The sequence below is a fragment of the Pseudochaenichthys georgianus genome, chromosome 23, assembly GCF_902827115.2.
Source record: "Pseudochaenichthys georgianus chromosome 23, fPseGeo1.2, whole genome shotgun sequence".
NCBI classification, from domain to species: domain Eukaryota; kingdom Metazoa; phylum Chordata; class Actinopteri; order Perciformes; family Channichthyidae; genus Pseudochaenichthys; species Pseudochaenichthys georgianus.
In genome coordinates this window covers 1157290-1174734 of record NC_047525.1, presented here as the reverse complement: position 1 = coordinate 1174734, position 17445 = coordinate 1157290, and the positions used below count along the sequence as shown (strand labels likewise).

Below are 17445 nucleotides of genomic sequence, written 5' to 3'. Positions count from 1 at the left end.
CAGGAAATCCGTCAGACAGGCAACCAAAACCAGACAGGGAGCAGGCGGGAACTCGAGATCCGTAAACAAGCAGGCAGGGATCAAAAACCGGGCAGGACAACAATCTAGGCAAGAGCACAACACTCACTGGAGAGCTTGGCGGAAACGACAAGACAATCTGGAAAAGGACCAGTGATAGTGAGGTGGTATAAATACTGTGGAGTGATGAGGGAATGAGTAACAGGTGAGGGGGAGGGGTGAGAGACCAGGTGAGGGGAAGGGCTGAGGAGACCAGGTGAGGGGAAGGGCTGGGGAGACCAGGTGAGGGGAAGGGCTGAGGAGACCAGGTGAGGGGAAGGGCTGAGGAGACCAGGTGAGGGGAAGGGCTGAGGAGACCAGGTGAGGGGAAGGGCTGAGGAGACCAGGTGAGGGGAAGGGCTGAGGAGACCAGGTGAGGGGAAGGGCTGAGGAGACCAGGTGAGGGGAAGGGCTGAGGAGACCAGGTGAGGGGAAGGGCTGAGGAGACCAGGTGAGGGGAAGGGCTGAGGAGACCAGGTGAGGGGAGTGAGCTGATTACAGGCCTGGAGGAAGGCGGGATCTGAGATGACAGGAGAGTTTAGATGAGCCACCAAACAAACACTAATAGAAGTGTCTAACTTGTGACACGGATGTGTATAACCTGTTTGTTTAAGCCATATACTGCTTTTACCATACCAGATTAGCTTTGCGCAGATATCAGCCGTCTTCTGGAAAGCGACTGATGAGATTGCTTATCTGGTCAGGAGATCTCTTTGAATCTGCTCGTATTCAATTGTTCACAGCTGCTCTGGTCTCCTCTCTCTCTTTCTGCTCCCCCTGCCCTCTGTATCCACACCCCCTCTATATCCATCCATTCCATGTACTCTCCATATCTGCACACCTTAATCAAATACATTACACCTTCGCCATGACTCAGTGCATACAGCTGCAGGCCTTTAGAGAACATATTAAAGCAATCTGGATGTTGCTAAAGAACATGAGCACCTCACAATTACTGTCTGATGTATTCATGGAGATATCACCTGTTGTGTCCAGTCAACAGTAGAGTCAGTCACGTGTTATGTTGTTGTTTAGTCAATTATTGTATTATCTCCCACTTCCTGTTTTGTTTTGACACTCAACTGTTACGTTTCATTCCAGGTTCCTTGACTCCCTACCCTTGTGGGTGTTTCTCAATGTTGAGTACGCTTGCTTGGTAGGACATGTCTGCCAAGCATCTTGCTTCAGAAGCGAGACAAGAATATTTCCTGGCATTCGGAAAACAAAGAGTGGAACAGGCTAGCAAGGGTGCAGGTGTGCGTCATATGAGAAGCCCCGCCTTACAGTTTCCGCCACAGATTTGGGGAAATTGGTCAGTGCGCAAAGCATTGTGGGGATTTTAGTACGCCAGGCTCGGTAGATATCCAAGTATGCTGGAGATTGGAACAGCACTTCGGCGGCGCTCGATGGCGTAGTATGCTTGAAATAGTGGCTCTGCAGCAGCTTTACTCGAGATTGAGAAACACCCTGTGTGTGTCTCCCGCGCTCATCAGCGCCAGCCCCGCCCCTGATTGTTTCCACCTGTGCCCAGTTACCTCTTGCTTAAATCCCCCGTCTCCCCTTGTTGTTGGTCAGTTGGTCTTGTCCTGTCCTCATGCCAGTACTCCGCTCATCAGCGAATGCTTATCTTGTCACAAGCCTGATTTATGCTCCTGAAACTTTTTGTAAGTTTTGTTCCTCACGTTGAGCGATTTTTGTTGTGCCTTATTGGAGCCTTTGTTGTAACCTCGTTAAGAGTTTTATTTTATTTTTGTATACCTTTTTTGGAAAATAAAGTATATTACTTATACTTTACCTCTGGCTCCCGGGTCGTGCATTTGAGTCCTTTTCCCTTGTGTATCCAAGTTCGTGACATCACCATTTCTACTTCTTTACCATTAGACCCTGTGTGGGGCCAGAGGTGGGAGAAGTACTCACTACTTGTTTTTAAGTAAATACCAGAGTGTAGGAATACTCTGTTTCAAGTAAAAGTACAAAAGTATTAGCATCAAAATGTGCTTAAAGTACCAAAATATAAGGTACTCATTATGCAGATTGGCCAATTCCAGAATAATATATACCATATGTTTTGATTATAATTATTGAAGTTTGGATGTGTTTATCAAAGCTGGCAAAGGTGGAACTCATTTAAGTTAATTGTGAATTTAATCCAGGTGTATCTAAAGTATTTGTTTTAACATGTAAGTGTTGATCATATTGTGTATCATTAATCTATATCTGGAAAGTAACGAAAGGTACTACATAAATGTAGTGGAGTAAAAGCACAAGATGTACCTCTGAATTGTATCTGAGTGGAAGAAATTGAAATACTCAAGTAAAGTACAAGTCCCTCAAAATGTTACTTAAGTACAGTACTTGAGTAAATGTACGGCACATACTATAATATATTAAAAAAATATTTTCGTGGCTATAAATGTTCTTTTAGCTGAGAGCCTTTTTCATTAGGTGATGTTGGCTTTGATATGTAAAGTATCCATGTGGCAGTGCAGCAGCCTGACAGCGGAAACATACAGCGGCTGGTGAAGTCTTCTTCGAGTAACAAGGGCTCATTTGCTCTGATAGTGATGATGTTCCTTGTGCTTTCTCATGACCTGCCTGCTACTACAAGTCTACCCAGACAGGCAACGCTCTCCTGTATGACCTGTTTACGTTCTTTCAGCTATTAGCTCTAATGTGTGCTGCGTTTTCATCATTGCTTTCTGCTCTGGGAGTGCAGTCGTCCTTTTCAGCTCCAATGCTCCTGGAAGCTTCTAGGAACAGATAACGGCAAGCTTAGACTACTGAACAAAACAAGGTGCATTATGGGGGTTGCAGGAGAGGCATGGCAGTGACATGTTACATGCGATAGCTTGAAAGAGGGTTTGTACTTTTCTGTAATGACTAGAAAAAGCACATTACACACGTCCTTGAATCGTGAACAAAGAGAAACATATTACAACTTTTGTAAGCAAAGTATCCTTATGATACTGTGTGTGTGTGTGTGTGTGTGTGTGTGTGTGTGTGTGTGTGTGTGTGTGTGTGTGTGTGTGTGTGTGTGTGTGTGTGTGTGTGTGTGTGTGTGTGTGTGTGTGTGTGTGTGTGTGTGTGTGTGTCAGACTCAGCATTGATGCAGTTCCTATCTGTTGGCAGCCCTCTTGTCTTTCTGATGTGGTTGTGATGCATATGATCAGATGCAGAAGCTGCCAGTTAGTAAGAGATGTGTGAAGCTGTTTGAAGCTTTGGGGCTTTCTCTTTCTCTGCGTGGGCTTTCAAGAGAAACCAAAGGGTTTGTAGAACTGCACTCATTGTAATCATTCCACTCTCATATCCAACAGAAGTTCCTTATTTTCACATCATTAGTTTTACATCTGTTGTGCCTTTGATTCAAAATACAATAAAGCAGTGACTGAATGCATTATCCAGCAAACCTGAAGTCTTTGTATGCATTATATTTGGCTCTAGTATATAAGCTTTTAAATGGTATTATATTAGTACTTTCTGGTGTCAATCAATGTGTTCCTCAGTTACTCTTCAAACTAAATGTAAAGAATGTATGTTTCACTCTGAAGTGTCCTGCAGCAGTGATGCTTGAAGCCTCCGAGTGTAGCAGTGACACGGTGTGTGTCTCACTGCGTCACCATGAACCTGTGGTCTGAACACAAGAGACGAGCTTCAGGAGCTGTGTTCATATTCCATCTCTACAACGTGCACATGCGCTGTGAGAACGGGTTGACTCCAGAATAAACTGTAAACAGAGGTAGAGGAACCAACGTGTGGGTCGTTGTTCACCTCCCAACAATCAGCCTGATAATCACTTAAATCAGAGAGGCTTCGTTTTGTTTAAAGAACATGTATTGACTAGGGATGGGAACGATTAATCGAATATTCGAAATGATTCAGGTATTCGAATAATTATTCATGTATTCGAATATGAGTTATGAATATTTTTATAAACATTTTTTTTTTTTTTTTTGGGAGTGATGCCTAAGTTGATTACATATTATCAAATTGAATAGTTCAATGTATATATATATACGACTGTGCCATAGCTAAATGTGTTAGGTGACGTCTAAAGGTGTGTTTTGCTCCGCTCACCGGCCCCTCACAGCGGGCAGAGCTGCAGGTGCTGATCTCTCTCTCGTGTCCGGTTATACTTCACTCGCGTTTATGTCCAAATCCATCAGATCTAGTTAGTTCTAGCCAATGATATGGCTGCTGCCCCTCCCTACACGCAGATCACGCAGACTCAAACCTCATCTTAGGCCCAAATGTGGCGCAAATGAGCTCCGCAGCCGTTGCGAGGTTCCGGCGCTAACAGTTCATGAGCGTGCTCCCCCGCCCCCTGTCAACACTCGCGACACACGGCCAGCCTAAACAACAATAAGCGCTGCTTGGCAACAGTGTGTGGCGGCAAAGTACATAGACATTTTGACTGGAGAGATTTAGTTTTGCCGGTATTCAACATTTTACCAGTCATAGTCCGGTAATTATTTACACTCTAAAAAGAGTCCTACACAACAGACATGGCGGAAAAGGAGTAATGTGTGGAAATATTTCGACCAGGTTAGTGAGTGCGGTGTGGAGGTCAAACTATGCGAAATTAAACTTATATATATATATATATATATATACACATGCTATACCCGCAACCTCCGTTCCAGCTGAGAGGGTCTTCTCTACAGCTGGCCTGATTGTGAATCGCCTCCACACTATAGCTGTCAAACTGTGATCACCAGTTCAATACATTTGACAAATTCGACTTGGTTTCTACACTTATTTGAACATGTATGTATTTCTAAAAAATTCTTGAAAAAAAATTGGGTAAAAAAAAATATTCGGAAAAAAAAATGTTGCCCTATTTTTTTTTTATAGGATATGTACATTTCGGTTAACCGGTTAACCGTTTTTTGGGGGGTCGAATATTCGAATATACATTTGCTTTCAAATTCCCATCCCTAATATTGACACATATCATACGATGAATGTTAAGTCTGGCGATTAGCCCCCGGTCCTGAAGTGGTGTATCTAAAGGGGGAAATGCAGCCGTGAGCATAGGGAACCCCCCGGGGTCTAGACACATGGTGATGATGATGATGATGTGGATTTGATGAGGAGACGGGATGAAGAGGATGTGTGATGAGGTCTTTTTAAGTGTGGCTGCAGCTCAGTGATTGGCTGCTGCAGACTGAGGTGAATGTAATGGGTTAAAGAGAACACCCATTGTTCCTGAAAGAACTTGCGCTGAGCTTCATGTTGACTCTGCAAACACTTCCTCACTCAGAGAGTTTCTCACTTCTTTCCCAATATCACAATGATCTTTATTGACAGTTCACTCGGGTACAATGACGATGGATATGTGTTTGCATTTAAGCAGATGGGCACCAGTCAAAGTGAATGAGCTAAAGGAGCTCTCATCAGCTGCTGCCGTGCAGTCAGGAGGACACGACTCAGTGCAACACCTAGCTCTGAAGCACACTGATTCTTAAGTGACACAGACATACAAAGTATATTGTTCTTTTTATGCACATGTATCTGTCACACTGGATCAAATGTTGTCTTTTGAAAACTGATAATCTTTACAGCGAAAAAGCAGTCTTTAGGCACAGACATTGGATCCTCTTGTCAGAGCTTCATAATGGTGCTGCATGGCACAAGTGTCACATGTTGTGTTTGCTGTTTTGATCCAAACCAGGCCCCTACCTGCTGTCTAGAACACTGATGGGGATCGATCATGTTTCACTGTACAGTATTACATTTAAAATGCTGTTCTTGTTTATCTTGTTCTATTTTACATGTATAGAATCCTGCATTTACTGGGTCACTGACAACATGTAGCTTATTGTGTTTTATTTGACATGTATATAGTTCACTTCATCCGCGTCCTGCTCATGGTCTTCCAGCATCATCTGCACTATTTGATCCTACCTTTTTATTGTTTTGATGTTGCATTGTTGGATAGGCCTGGGACTTCAGAGTCTTGTTTCCATATCTACACTGTTGCTATTGTGCATATAAAGCTTTTGAATCATCGTGCTGGACCTCACTGATGCTATAGATACGAGCAAATCCCTGCAGGAAGCCTGAAAGGCAGTAGAGACATTCTTTCACATGTCTAGCACAACCTACAGTGTATCCAAGGTTACCTGACAAGTCTGTGAGAAACACAGAGGAAGTAGTGTGATGTTATTTGACCTAAACGTGTATCTGGATGTGTCTCTCATCCAAAAGCCTTCCTCAGCTCTCACGGGGGAATCGCTGTCCATCAGTCTTTCACAGTGGTTCAGAAACGCTTCCTTTACTATCTGTTACCAAATGCATGTGTGACAGAGCCTCACATAAGTGCTTGAGACAAGTCAAACCGGTAAATAAATTACTTTATTATAACCTGATTTCTGAATGATTGGCATGAAGTTGGACAATTCCCTTTCCTCTATGGACACTTGAATGGCATGTGTGCCGTTACAGTGAAGTATATATATAGACATTGTGTTCATTGGGATAAACCCCTTGAGATGCACCATCTCCTTCTCAAGTAGTGATGTGTCTCACTGATGTCCAGTGGTCTCCAGTCAGTGAATACTTTATTTACTTACCACTGCCTTTGCCTTTCCACTGCCATGCGACACATGGTACACCTTGAAACGACCGGAGGAAGTGTGGGTCTCACTTTGTGGCTGCTCAAAGTTTCCAGATTAAAGTGTTTTTCCGCCGTCCACACGGCGGCGTGCGTTGAAGCTTGTCGGTGGGCGTGTCTGAAACTCGACCAACAACCAATCACATGAATCTCCCGCCCCTGACACACAAGCAGCGGTTTGATTGGCTAGAGCTTGTACTAGCACCTGATTCGATTGGCTGACGCTTCTGCCGAGGCGTCAACAGTTGAACATTGTTCAACTTTTGCAGCGAGCCATGCCAGCAAAGCTCCGCGTCGCTTCCCACAATGCAGTTCGGCGAAAAGTGACGTCACCCCATTCAAAGTGAATGGTGAAGCTTTCAACGCACGCCGCTGTGTGGACGGGCCGTTAACGTGTAGACAGCCCTTATATGTGTCGTGTAATATTATATTTCCGTACAGCAAACTGTCTCATGGTGGAGGTCAGGTGGATGGGATAACAAAGAGACTGCACAATACTGGGAGATGACTGCTGACCAAGCACAATGATTTCCTAACCTTAAAGCTGCATTAATAATTCATATATATGTCTAAAGCTCACACAGTCTGACATATGAAGTTGTTCTATCAACCATGTGTCCTGTTTAAAGAGCCAGAAGAGAGAGCAACACTCTTCACCTCACAGTGAGTTATCCTTCTGTCCCCATGATGCACTCTGCGTCTCGCTCTGCTTGAGTCTCCACCCACTCATTCACATTGACCAATCACATGTGGCTCATATGCTTTATTTAGTGTGTGATTTGGAGGTTTAGAGTACTGTTGTAGCGTTATGTTATTTCCCACATTCTGGAGATGTGCTTTTCCCAGAGCTCAAAGATGCATTACAAGAAAATATAAGGAAATGAAATATATAATAAAACAGTCCTGAGCTAAGTAGAAGAAGGGGGTGGGGTTGAGGATTATAAATTAAAACAAGAGAGAACAGGTGAGCTTGTAGGGCTTTTTTGAAGGTTGTGAGAGCTGGCATTGTGTGGCTGCAGAAATAGTTTTAGTAGAGAAGTAGAGCTGGGTGACTTCAGCGTAATAGTGAAACCGGAGGTCATGGTGGTTGAGGATCCAAGTGAGACAATGTAGGTGATGAAGAACAAATGACCCAGTACAGAGCTCTGAGGGACACCATACGTGAAGGCTATGGATTTGCAGTTGTTGGTGGAGATGAACTGATGTCAGTTGGAGAGATTTAAACCAGGTGAGGTTATACTGGTTATGCCAATTGACGACTGAGGACTGCATGATGTAATAAATATAATAATAATAATGTGTTTTATTTATAGAGCGCTTTTCTGGAAACTAAAAAATACGTGTAAACTTCTCGAATATACATTTCGTGGTGTCTTTGCACTGCTGCATATTATGGCTTGTATGTGTTTTTTATTGCTGAACATTCCTCATGTTCTAATGTTTCTCCTCACTTCTACCTCATGAATAATAGCCGGGGTCTTGGGGGAGAAACTGGCCTTTTCAGGGTTCTCTCCTCACCGTCGACCTCCTTTCCCTCTTTACCTTTCCTCTTTCCACACGTCTCTCCCTCTCCTTTTAACTCCATTTCTCCTTTGAAATCATTGATTTTTCAGAGCTTCTATAAAATATTTACAATGTGTGGGCAGACTTCCCTCTGTGGGAATTTAGAGGAGGGGGTGGGTGGGGGTGATCATTGTGAGAGCGTGTGGTGAAATGAATAAGAGTGGGAGAGGAGGGAAAGCTAAGGGAGTGTGAGAGGAGAGGAGAGACAGTCGGATGAGAGCGATGGAAGTCCAGTCCAGTCGTGGCAGGAATACCAATGCTTCCTTTGAAACAACTCCACATCATAAATAAACAAACCGAGCTTCAGATAAAGATCATTATTCAAGGGTTTTGTAAAACCGCCTTTCCCTAAACACTCACGACATATCGATGGTCAGATGATTCCAACACCTTCTCGTCCCACCTGTCCTCTCTGTGTCCTCTCTGTCTGATGAAGAGCTGTTACACTTCTCTTCTGATTCCTGCGCAGATTGCTGCCTAATTAAATGAAGCCCAAAGGACTGTTCCTGTCGGGGTGCTGTGATACACGAGCTTTAGCAGAAACTCATATCTGAATCTGTCAGAACTGTGAGACGGCAGCGTCTCCTTATTGTTCAACCCAACGCTCGTGTAGCTGAAGAGACTTCCTCACTTGGTTTGAGAGCTCTTACGACCACATGACTCGCTGCTCCATCAAGCTGAAAGATGGTGACAGAGATACTCCAATAGCATTCATTCATATTGGTTCCGAAACGTTTTAAATCATAGTTGTTAAATATTTCACAAAATAGTAAACATCCTTTTATGTGGCAAACATTGGTGTGAGATCTTGTTTTTGACAAGAAATAAGCCTACAGTAAAAATGTCTGAGCAATTTGTTTGTGTTCCAACAAACCCGTTTACCAACACATTATTAACAGGTAGAAAGTTTGGTTATTGTTGTTTTTGTTTTCAGTCTTTTTATTTAATGATAGTGTACAATAACCGATGGCATTTCATTTACATTCTAATATCACAGTACACTCTCTACACTCCCCACGCCCTCCCTCCCTCCCTCCCTCCAACATGCCCACACAGGCAAAACCAAAACATGCTTATCAAGATAAACTAAACAACAGAGCCATGAAAAGAAACATCGATCAATCAATGTTTATTTATAGCCCAATATCACAAATGTTACATTTGTCTCAGTGTCTTCACAGTGTGTACAGAATATCAGTATGACAATACGACACCCTCTGTCCTTAGACCCTCTGTCCTTAGACCCTCTGTCCTTTGACCCTCTGTCCTCAGACCCTCTGTCCTCAGACCCTCTGTCCTTAGACCCTCTGTCCTTAGACCCTCTGTCCTTAGTCCCTCTGTCCTCAGACCCTCTGTCCTTAGACCCTCTGTCCTCAGACCCTCTGTCCGTAGACCCTCTGTCCTTAGACCCTCTGTCCTTAGACCCTCTGTCCTTAGACCCTCTGTCCTTAGTCCCTCTGTCCTCAGACCCTCTGTCCTTAGACCCTCTGTCCTCAGACCCTCTGTCCTTAGACCCTCACATCGTACAAGGAAAAACTTCCGAAGAAAACCCACAGTTTAAGGGAACATGGAGAAACCTCAGGGAGAGCAGCAGAGGAGGATCCCTCTCCAGGACGGACAGACGTGCAATAGATGCCGTGTGGAAATTGAAAAGATAATACATTTGCAACATAGGTAGTCCAGATGTTTGGAAATGCACGTGTCTATAATAAGAAAACATAGAAAGGAAAAGAAAAATCCCAAACAATTATTATTATTGCTTTTTAAAATATCAAATCATTGCGACTTAGGCATGGTTTAAGATGTTATGGTGATTGTCAGGCTGCAGTTCTGTTCGTCCAGTATCATAAAGCTGTGGTTGTTGTTGAGTTAGTGTGTCTCATAACTGGAAGTGTGTGTCCGTGTATTGGTTAGCTACGTTAGCTAGCTAGCTTAGAGCAGATCTGCAATAATATGGGAAGGAGTCATGTGAGCACATTGTTAAAATAATGCAATAAAACATACATTTTAGGAAAGTTTCCAACAACATTGACAGAAGGCCAACCACATTATTCCACAAAGCGCTCTGGTCCCAGCTGTGTGCGTCAATTTTTAGTGTCCCCTGGTCTCCCAGCTGTGTGCGTCAATTTTTAGTGTCCCCTGGTCTCCCAGCTGTGTGCGTCACTCTATAGTGTCCCCTGGTCTCCCAGCTGTGTGCGTCACTCTTTAGTGTCCCCTGGTCTCCCAGCTGTGTGCGTCACTCTTTAGTGTCCCCTGGTCTCCCAGCTGTGTGCGTCACTCTTTAGTGTCCCCTGGTCTCCCAGCTGTGTGCGTCACTCTTTAGTGTCCCCTGGTCTCCCAGCTGTGTGCGTCACTCTTTAGTGTTCCCTGGTCTCCCAGCTGTGTGCGTCACTCTTTAGTGTCCCCTGGTCTCCCAGCTGTGTGCGTCACTCTTTAGTGTCCCCTGGTCTCCCAGCTGTGTGCGTCACTCTTTAGTGTCCCCATGGTCTCCAGCTGTGTGCGTCACTCTTTAGTGTCCCCTGGTCTCCCAGCTGTGTGCGTCACTCTTTAGTGTCCCCTGGTCTCCCAGCTGTGTGCGTCATTGTTTAGTGTCCCCTGGTCTCCCAGCTGTGTGCGTCATTGTTTAGTGTCCCCTGGGCTGCAGTCGGATAGTCCAAAGATCAGCTCCTAAGTTCTAACCCTATCGTCTATCCCTTGACCTCTGAGTGAAACGTCACGGGGTTAAGGGATAGTGGACAGGAGAATTCAAAAGGACTTAGGAGAAGAGACTGCGGTACTTTAGAGAATCCGAATGCACTTTCACTATCCGACGTGTTTATGATGCGCCAGCGGACGTCATTGTGTGCGTCTGCTGCTGTGGGGAAACTATGGAAACTACAGTTTTCTATACAGCGGACTACAACATGGATGTTTAATAAGAACGAGGGACTCATCTAGAGACTCTGCACCGTGCTCTGATGCTGCTGCTTTGCTTTATGAACGTGGACAACAGAGAAACAGATTCTTCAGGACCAAAGTTGGAATTGAAATAAAAAAGGAAAGTGAAACTTATGCTCGTCACCCTCTCCCTCCGGTCCACATTAATACAAATGATCCCAATACGTATGATTGTATGAACTAAAGATCTTAAATCAATACAGATGTATTTATTATAAACGTTAGTCCTTAACATCTATCACTGTGTATATCACCATTCAAACATCTTTTAAAAGTTGAACAAACCCCACACAGCTCAGTGAAGACTGTGATGTTGACTTTATTTGATCATTTCAGTGAAAACTAACGTTCATATTTCTCTCTTTGATTATAATACTGATGAACATTCTAAACAAAGCACTTTGGCAACTTACCACCTATGTTTTAAAATGCTTAATAAGCACCGTAACTTTCATGATATAATTTCTCCGTCATAATCGGTTGTTTCCGTGAACGGCCGACTGTTGAGTGACGGCAAATGCTGCGGCTGCAAGGCATTGTGGGGCAGCATTTTCGCTTCTCCTGTCGGTGAGGGAGGTCCAGTGGTTCCTAAACTAAAGGAGGTTATAAAGGAAGTTTGAAACCTCCTTTCCTTTCATTCTCATCATTCTAGAGAATTGGAACGGCACTTATCATGGCTGCCACTGAGGGACTTCCGGGTCATTTCACTCCTTTAGGAAGGTTCCTAAGCTAAATGGACTATTCGACTTCAGCCCTGGTCTCCCAGCTGTGTGCGTCACTTTTAGGTGTCCCCTGGTCTCCCAGCTGTGTGCGTCATTTCTTAGTGTCCCCTGGTCTCCCAGCTGTGTGCGTCATTTCTTAGTGTCCCCTGGTCTCCCAGCTGTGTGCGTCACTTTTTAGTGTCCCCTGGTCTCCCAGCTGTGTGCGTCACTTTTTAGTGTCCCCTGGTCTCCCAGCTGTGTGCGTCACTCTTTAGTGTCCCCTGGTCTCCAGCTGTGTGCGTCACTCTTTAGTGTCCCCTGGTCTCCCAGCTGTGTGCGTCACTCTTTAGTGTCCCCAGGTCTCCAGCTGTGTGCGTCACTCTTTAGTGTCCCCAGGTCTCCAGCTGTGTGCGTCACTCTTTAGTGTCCCCTGGTCTCCCAGCTGTGTGCGTCACTCTTTAGTGTCCCCAGGTCTCCAGCTGTGTGCGTCACTCTTTAGTGTCCCCAGGTCTCCAGCTGTGTGCGTCACTCTTTAGTGTCCCCTGGTCTCCCAGCTGTGTGCGTCACTCTTTAGTGTCCCCTGGTCTCCCAGCTGTGTGCGTCATTGTTTAGTGTCCCCTGGTCTCCCAGCTGTGTGCGTCATTGTTTAGTGTCCCCTGGTCTCCCAGCTGTGTGCGTCATTGTTTAGTGTCCCCTGGGCTGCAGTCGGATAGTCCAAAGATCAGCTCCTAAGTTCTAACCCTATCGTCTATCCCTTGACCTCTGAGTGAAACGTCACAGGGTTAAGGGATAGTGGACAGGAGAATTCAAAAGGACTTAGGAGAAGAGACTGCGGTACTTTAGAGAATCCGAATGCACTTTCACTATCCGACGTGTTTATGATGCGCCAGCGGACGTCATTGTGTGCGTCTGCTGCTGTGGGGAAACTATGGAAACTACAGTTTTCTATACAGCGGACTACAACATGGATGTTCAATAAGAACGAGGGACTCATCTAGAGACTCTGCACCGTGCTCTGATGCTGCTGCTTTGCTTTATGAACGTGGACAACAGAGAAACAGATTCTTCAGGACCAAAGTTGGAATTGAAATAAAAAAGGAAAGTGAAACTTATGCTCGTCACCCTCTCCCTCCGGTCCACATTAATACAAATGATCCCAATACGTATGATTGTATGAACTAAAGATCTTAAAATCAATACAGATGTATTTATTATAAACGTTAGTCCTTAACATCTATCACTGTGTATATCACCATTCAAACATCTTTTAAAAGTTGAACAAACCCCACACAGCTCAGTAAAGACTGTGATGTTGACTTTATTTGATCATTTCAGTGAAAACTAACGTTCATATTTCTCTTTTGATTATAATACTGATGAACATTCAAAACAAAGCACTTTGGCAACTTACCACCTATGTTTTAAAAAGCTTAATAAGCACCGTAACTTTCATGATATAATTTCTCCGTCATAATCGGTTGTTTCCGTGAACGGCCGACTGTTGAGTGACGGCAAATGCTGCGGCTGCAAGGCATTGTGGGGCAGCATTTTCGCTTCTCCTGTCGGTGAGGGAGGTCCAGTGGTTCCTAAACTAAAGGAGGTTATAAAGGAAGTTTGAAACCTTTCCTATCATTCTCATCATTCTAGAGAATTGGAACGGCACTTATCATGGCTGCCACTGAGGGACTTCCGGGTCATTTCACTCCTTTAGGAAGGTTCCTCAGCTAAATGGACTATTCGACTTCAGCCCTGGTCTCCCAGCTGTGTGCGTCACTTTTAGGTGTCCCCTGGTCTCCCAGCTGTGTGCGTCATTTCTTAGTGTCCCCTGGTCTCCCAGCTGTGTGCGTCACTTTTTAGTGTCCCCTGGTCTCCCAGCTGTGTGCGTCACTCTTTAGTGTCCCCTGGTCTCCAGCTGTGTGCGTCACTCTTTAGTGTCCCCTGGTCTCCCAGCTGTGTGCGTCACTCTTTAGTGTCCCCAGGTCTCCAGCTGTGTGCGTCACTCTTTAGTGTCCCCTGGTCTCCCAGCTGTGTGCGTCACTCTTTAGTGTCCCCTGGTCTCCCAGCTGTGTGCGTCACTCTTTAGTGTCCCCTGGTCTCCAGCTGTGTGCGTCACTCTTTAGTGTCCCCTGGTCTCCCAGCTGTGTGCGTCACTCTTTAGTGTCCCCAGGTCTCCAGCTGTGTGCGTCACTCTTAGTGTGCCCAGGTCTCCAGCTGTGTGCGTCACTCTTTAGTGTCCCCTGGTCTCCCAGCTGTGTGCGTCACTCTTTAGTGTCCCCTGGTCTCCAGCTGTGTGCGTCACTCTTTAGTGTCCCCTGGTCTCCCAGCTGTGTGCGTCACTCTTTAGTGTCCCCAGGTCTCCAGCTGTGTGCGTCACTCTTTAGTGTCCCCTGGTCTCCCAGCTGTGTGCGTCACTCTTTAGTGTCCCCAGGTCTCCAGCTGTGTGCGTCACTCTTTAGTGTCCCCAGGTCTCCAGCTGTGTGCGTCACTCTTTAGTGTCCCCTGGTCTCCATTGTGTTTTGAATGTCTTGCAGCGTTTGGTTTCTGCAACTTTCATTAAACTCTGCGCATGTTTCTTCAAGTTGGTGAATGTTTCCCAAAGCTGCACATGTTCTCAGGTTGTGGAGAAGTTTCTTCATTTTCATGTGTTTTTGCACATTTGAGTTTTTATATTTGCATCCTTTCTGTAACTGCAGAGCTTTGTCCTCATGGGAATGTGTTGAGCCGTTGCAGAGCGTGTGCACATGTCGCCCCCGTAGGGACGGACCTCATGCTTTATGGCATTGAAAGCTTTAAGTATAAAAGGAAGAGTTGATTAAGCTGCCAGAGATTCATTTTATTATATTTTTCTTTACTTTGTTGTCATTAAGTATTGGTAACTATTATGCTGCATATGTTTGTGCTTGTGGGAGAGTCCAACTTCAGACATCATTAACCTGGAGATGAAATCTGGAAGAAGAAATCAAAAGTCCATTCTGTTAAAACCCGATGAATGAGCAATATAAGGGATCCTAAGTGTAGCACACTCAACATATGTTAGAGCCTTTAAAGAACACTGTGTTACAGACGGACCAGAGTCAGACTGACTCTACTCGGCCACTGCTACACAGACTGTACAGTTGCCTCAACTCGCTGTCTGTTGGTCAGTAGAACATCATGTGAGGCCCGGCAGCCGTCTGTGTGCTACTGAGTCACACACACAGTGAGTGAGTGTACTTCCTGTCACATGGCCTCATGTTTGCTCTTTCATACATATTTGTCTTGGACTGTAAGGTTTTATAAAGAAGTGTTTGTTCACATGTGTTTCTCCTGACTCTGATTAACATGTGTATCTTCTCGTATGATCAGTGTCTCCTCCTCTCTCCTTGTGCAGGTGGGAGGGACGATGTACAACACGGGCCGCCACGTCTCTCTGCGATTGGACAAGGAGCATCTGGTGAACATCTCCGGGGGCCCGATGACGTACAGCCATCGTCTGGAAGAGATCCGGCTACACTTTGGCAGCGAGGACGGCCAGGGTTCTGAACACCTGCTGAACGGACAGGGCTTCTCCGGAGAGGTGAGCCTCACACTGCGGTCAGACCTCATGCATCCTTTGATGGAACACTTGACTCCTTATGAGCCAGAATCTGCAGAGAACCGTGTGACGCTCTGAAGGACTTTTCACAGCATCGGCATCAGCGCTTTCAGCAGGAACTGACAGTTAAACATTCAACTCTCACACACACACACACACACGCACACACACACACACACGCACACACACACGTGATGGTGGCTGAACACACACTCTGCCATTTTAAATGTTCACGAGTCGAACAATTAGCTTCCCCGGCGTTGATTGTTCCAACAGAATCACGAGTCACCATCACATGAATAACCCATTTGTGTGTCAACAAAGTAATTGCAGTCTTGACAGGCAGATGTATTATAATTAATCCTAATCAGTTACCCTCCCTCAGTCTGAGAGCTGAGATTCAAATCATAATAAAACAAATGTTTACGGTGCTTTGGGGTGGATAGAGCTGTAACACAAGCCTGAAGGACACACACACACACACACACACACACGCACACACACGCACACGCACACGCACACACACGCACACGCACACACACACACACAGGGGTTTGTTCTGTATTCCTCCCGTGCCTTCACGGATGTGCTGCCTGCGGGTCAGCACCGTGTTGGAGCCGAGCAGCTCTGAAGATTAGCAGAGATTGGAAATGTGATGTCACAGTGTTGCTGCGTTGCACTCTGCATCGCCCAGGCAACAGGAGGGACAGGTCGTGGAGTCATTTCCACAGTATGTCTTTAACTGGAGACTGAACACTTAAATCCAGGGGGGGATATAATGAAGTACATTTACTCAATGGTTGTACTTAAGTGATACTTGAGGTGCTTGTGTTGCAGCTTCAGTTACTTTATAAATGAATTGTTTGCATAGAAACACAAGAGGTGATGTGTGATGTGTTATCTTACGAGAGCATCCAATGAATCAGTGTGTGAGTCTCTGCGCGGATGAGCCTCAGGTGAGGCTGCACGGTGGGACACACTGTTCTCTTTAGCATCCATTCCGTCTGCCTGTTCCTCCTCACTGACACCACTGCTTCTGAGTGAACCATCCCCCGCCTCCCCCGATAGCCCTCCCCCACCTCCCTGAGGCTTCAAGGTCCAATAAGATGTTTCATAATCGAAAAGGCTGAATATCTGCCTCTTCCTCCGCCCCCGCCTGCTGATGAGCGGTGGCTCTGCCTGTCCTTGAAACGTGAACCAAGAGAAACGTATTACAACTTCTGTAAGCAAAGTATCCTCATGAACCAGCAGCCTGTGGGTGGAGGGGGGGGGTAGCTCTCCAACGCGTACATCTTCAATTCACCCTTTCATACATCGTGTGTGTGTGTGTGTGTGTGTGTGTGTGTGTGTGTGTAATGTCAATGTGTGTGATTTATTTAGTTTGATGGCTGTATTTTAAAGTATGCATTTTGATCTGATACTCAGGGGCAAGGGGAGTGACACACACACACACACACACACACACACACACACACACACACACACACACACACACACACACACACACACACACACACACACACACACCACACACCACACACACACACACACACACACACACACACACACACACACACACACACACACACACACACACACACACACACACACACACACACACAGTCTTATCCACACATCCATTGGTATTCATATGATTTATTATCCGTCCCTGACATATAGGTAGAAGTGCTCACACAATCATATCGTCATGGCAACGTGAGATCTCTACACAGCCACATGGAACAGACGGATGTTCCTATCAGTTGAGCGTATGCGGTTGAAGGAAGTCTGTGATATATGTTTAACGTTTAGAGGTATTAACTCGTCCTCATGATCAGTGATCTCCTCAACTGTCCTCTCTCTCCCGCTGGGTGTCCAAGCCGACGCCTTTCCACTTCTCAGATCAGTTGAGATGTGGCGAATGATTGCTGATCGGAATCGTGGCCAAACTAACGACCCACTGTGAATGAATCCTGAATAAGAATCACCCCTTATATGTA

General features: G+C 45.4%; 1 protein-coding gene across 1 annotated transcript in view; it reads left to right on the top strand.

Moving 5' to 3' along the window:
- ca10a (carbonic anhydrase Xa) overlaps nt 1–17445 on the top strand; it is a 439876-nt gene that overhangs the window by 376749 nt on the left and 45682 nt on the right. Inside the window, exon 4 of the mRNA XM_034075221.2 lies at nt 15242–15427. Coding sequence (XP_033931112.1) covers nt 15242–15427 — 186 coding nt within the window. The remainder of the gene's footprint in view (nt 1–15241; nt 15428–17445) is intronic.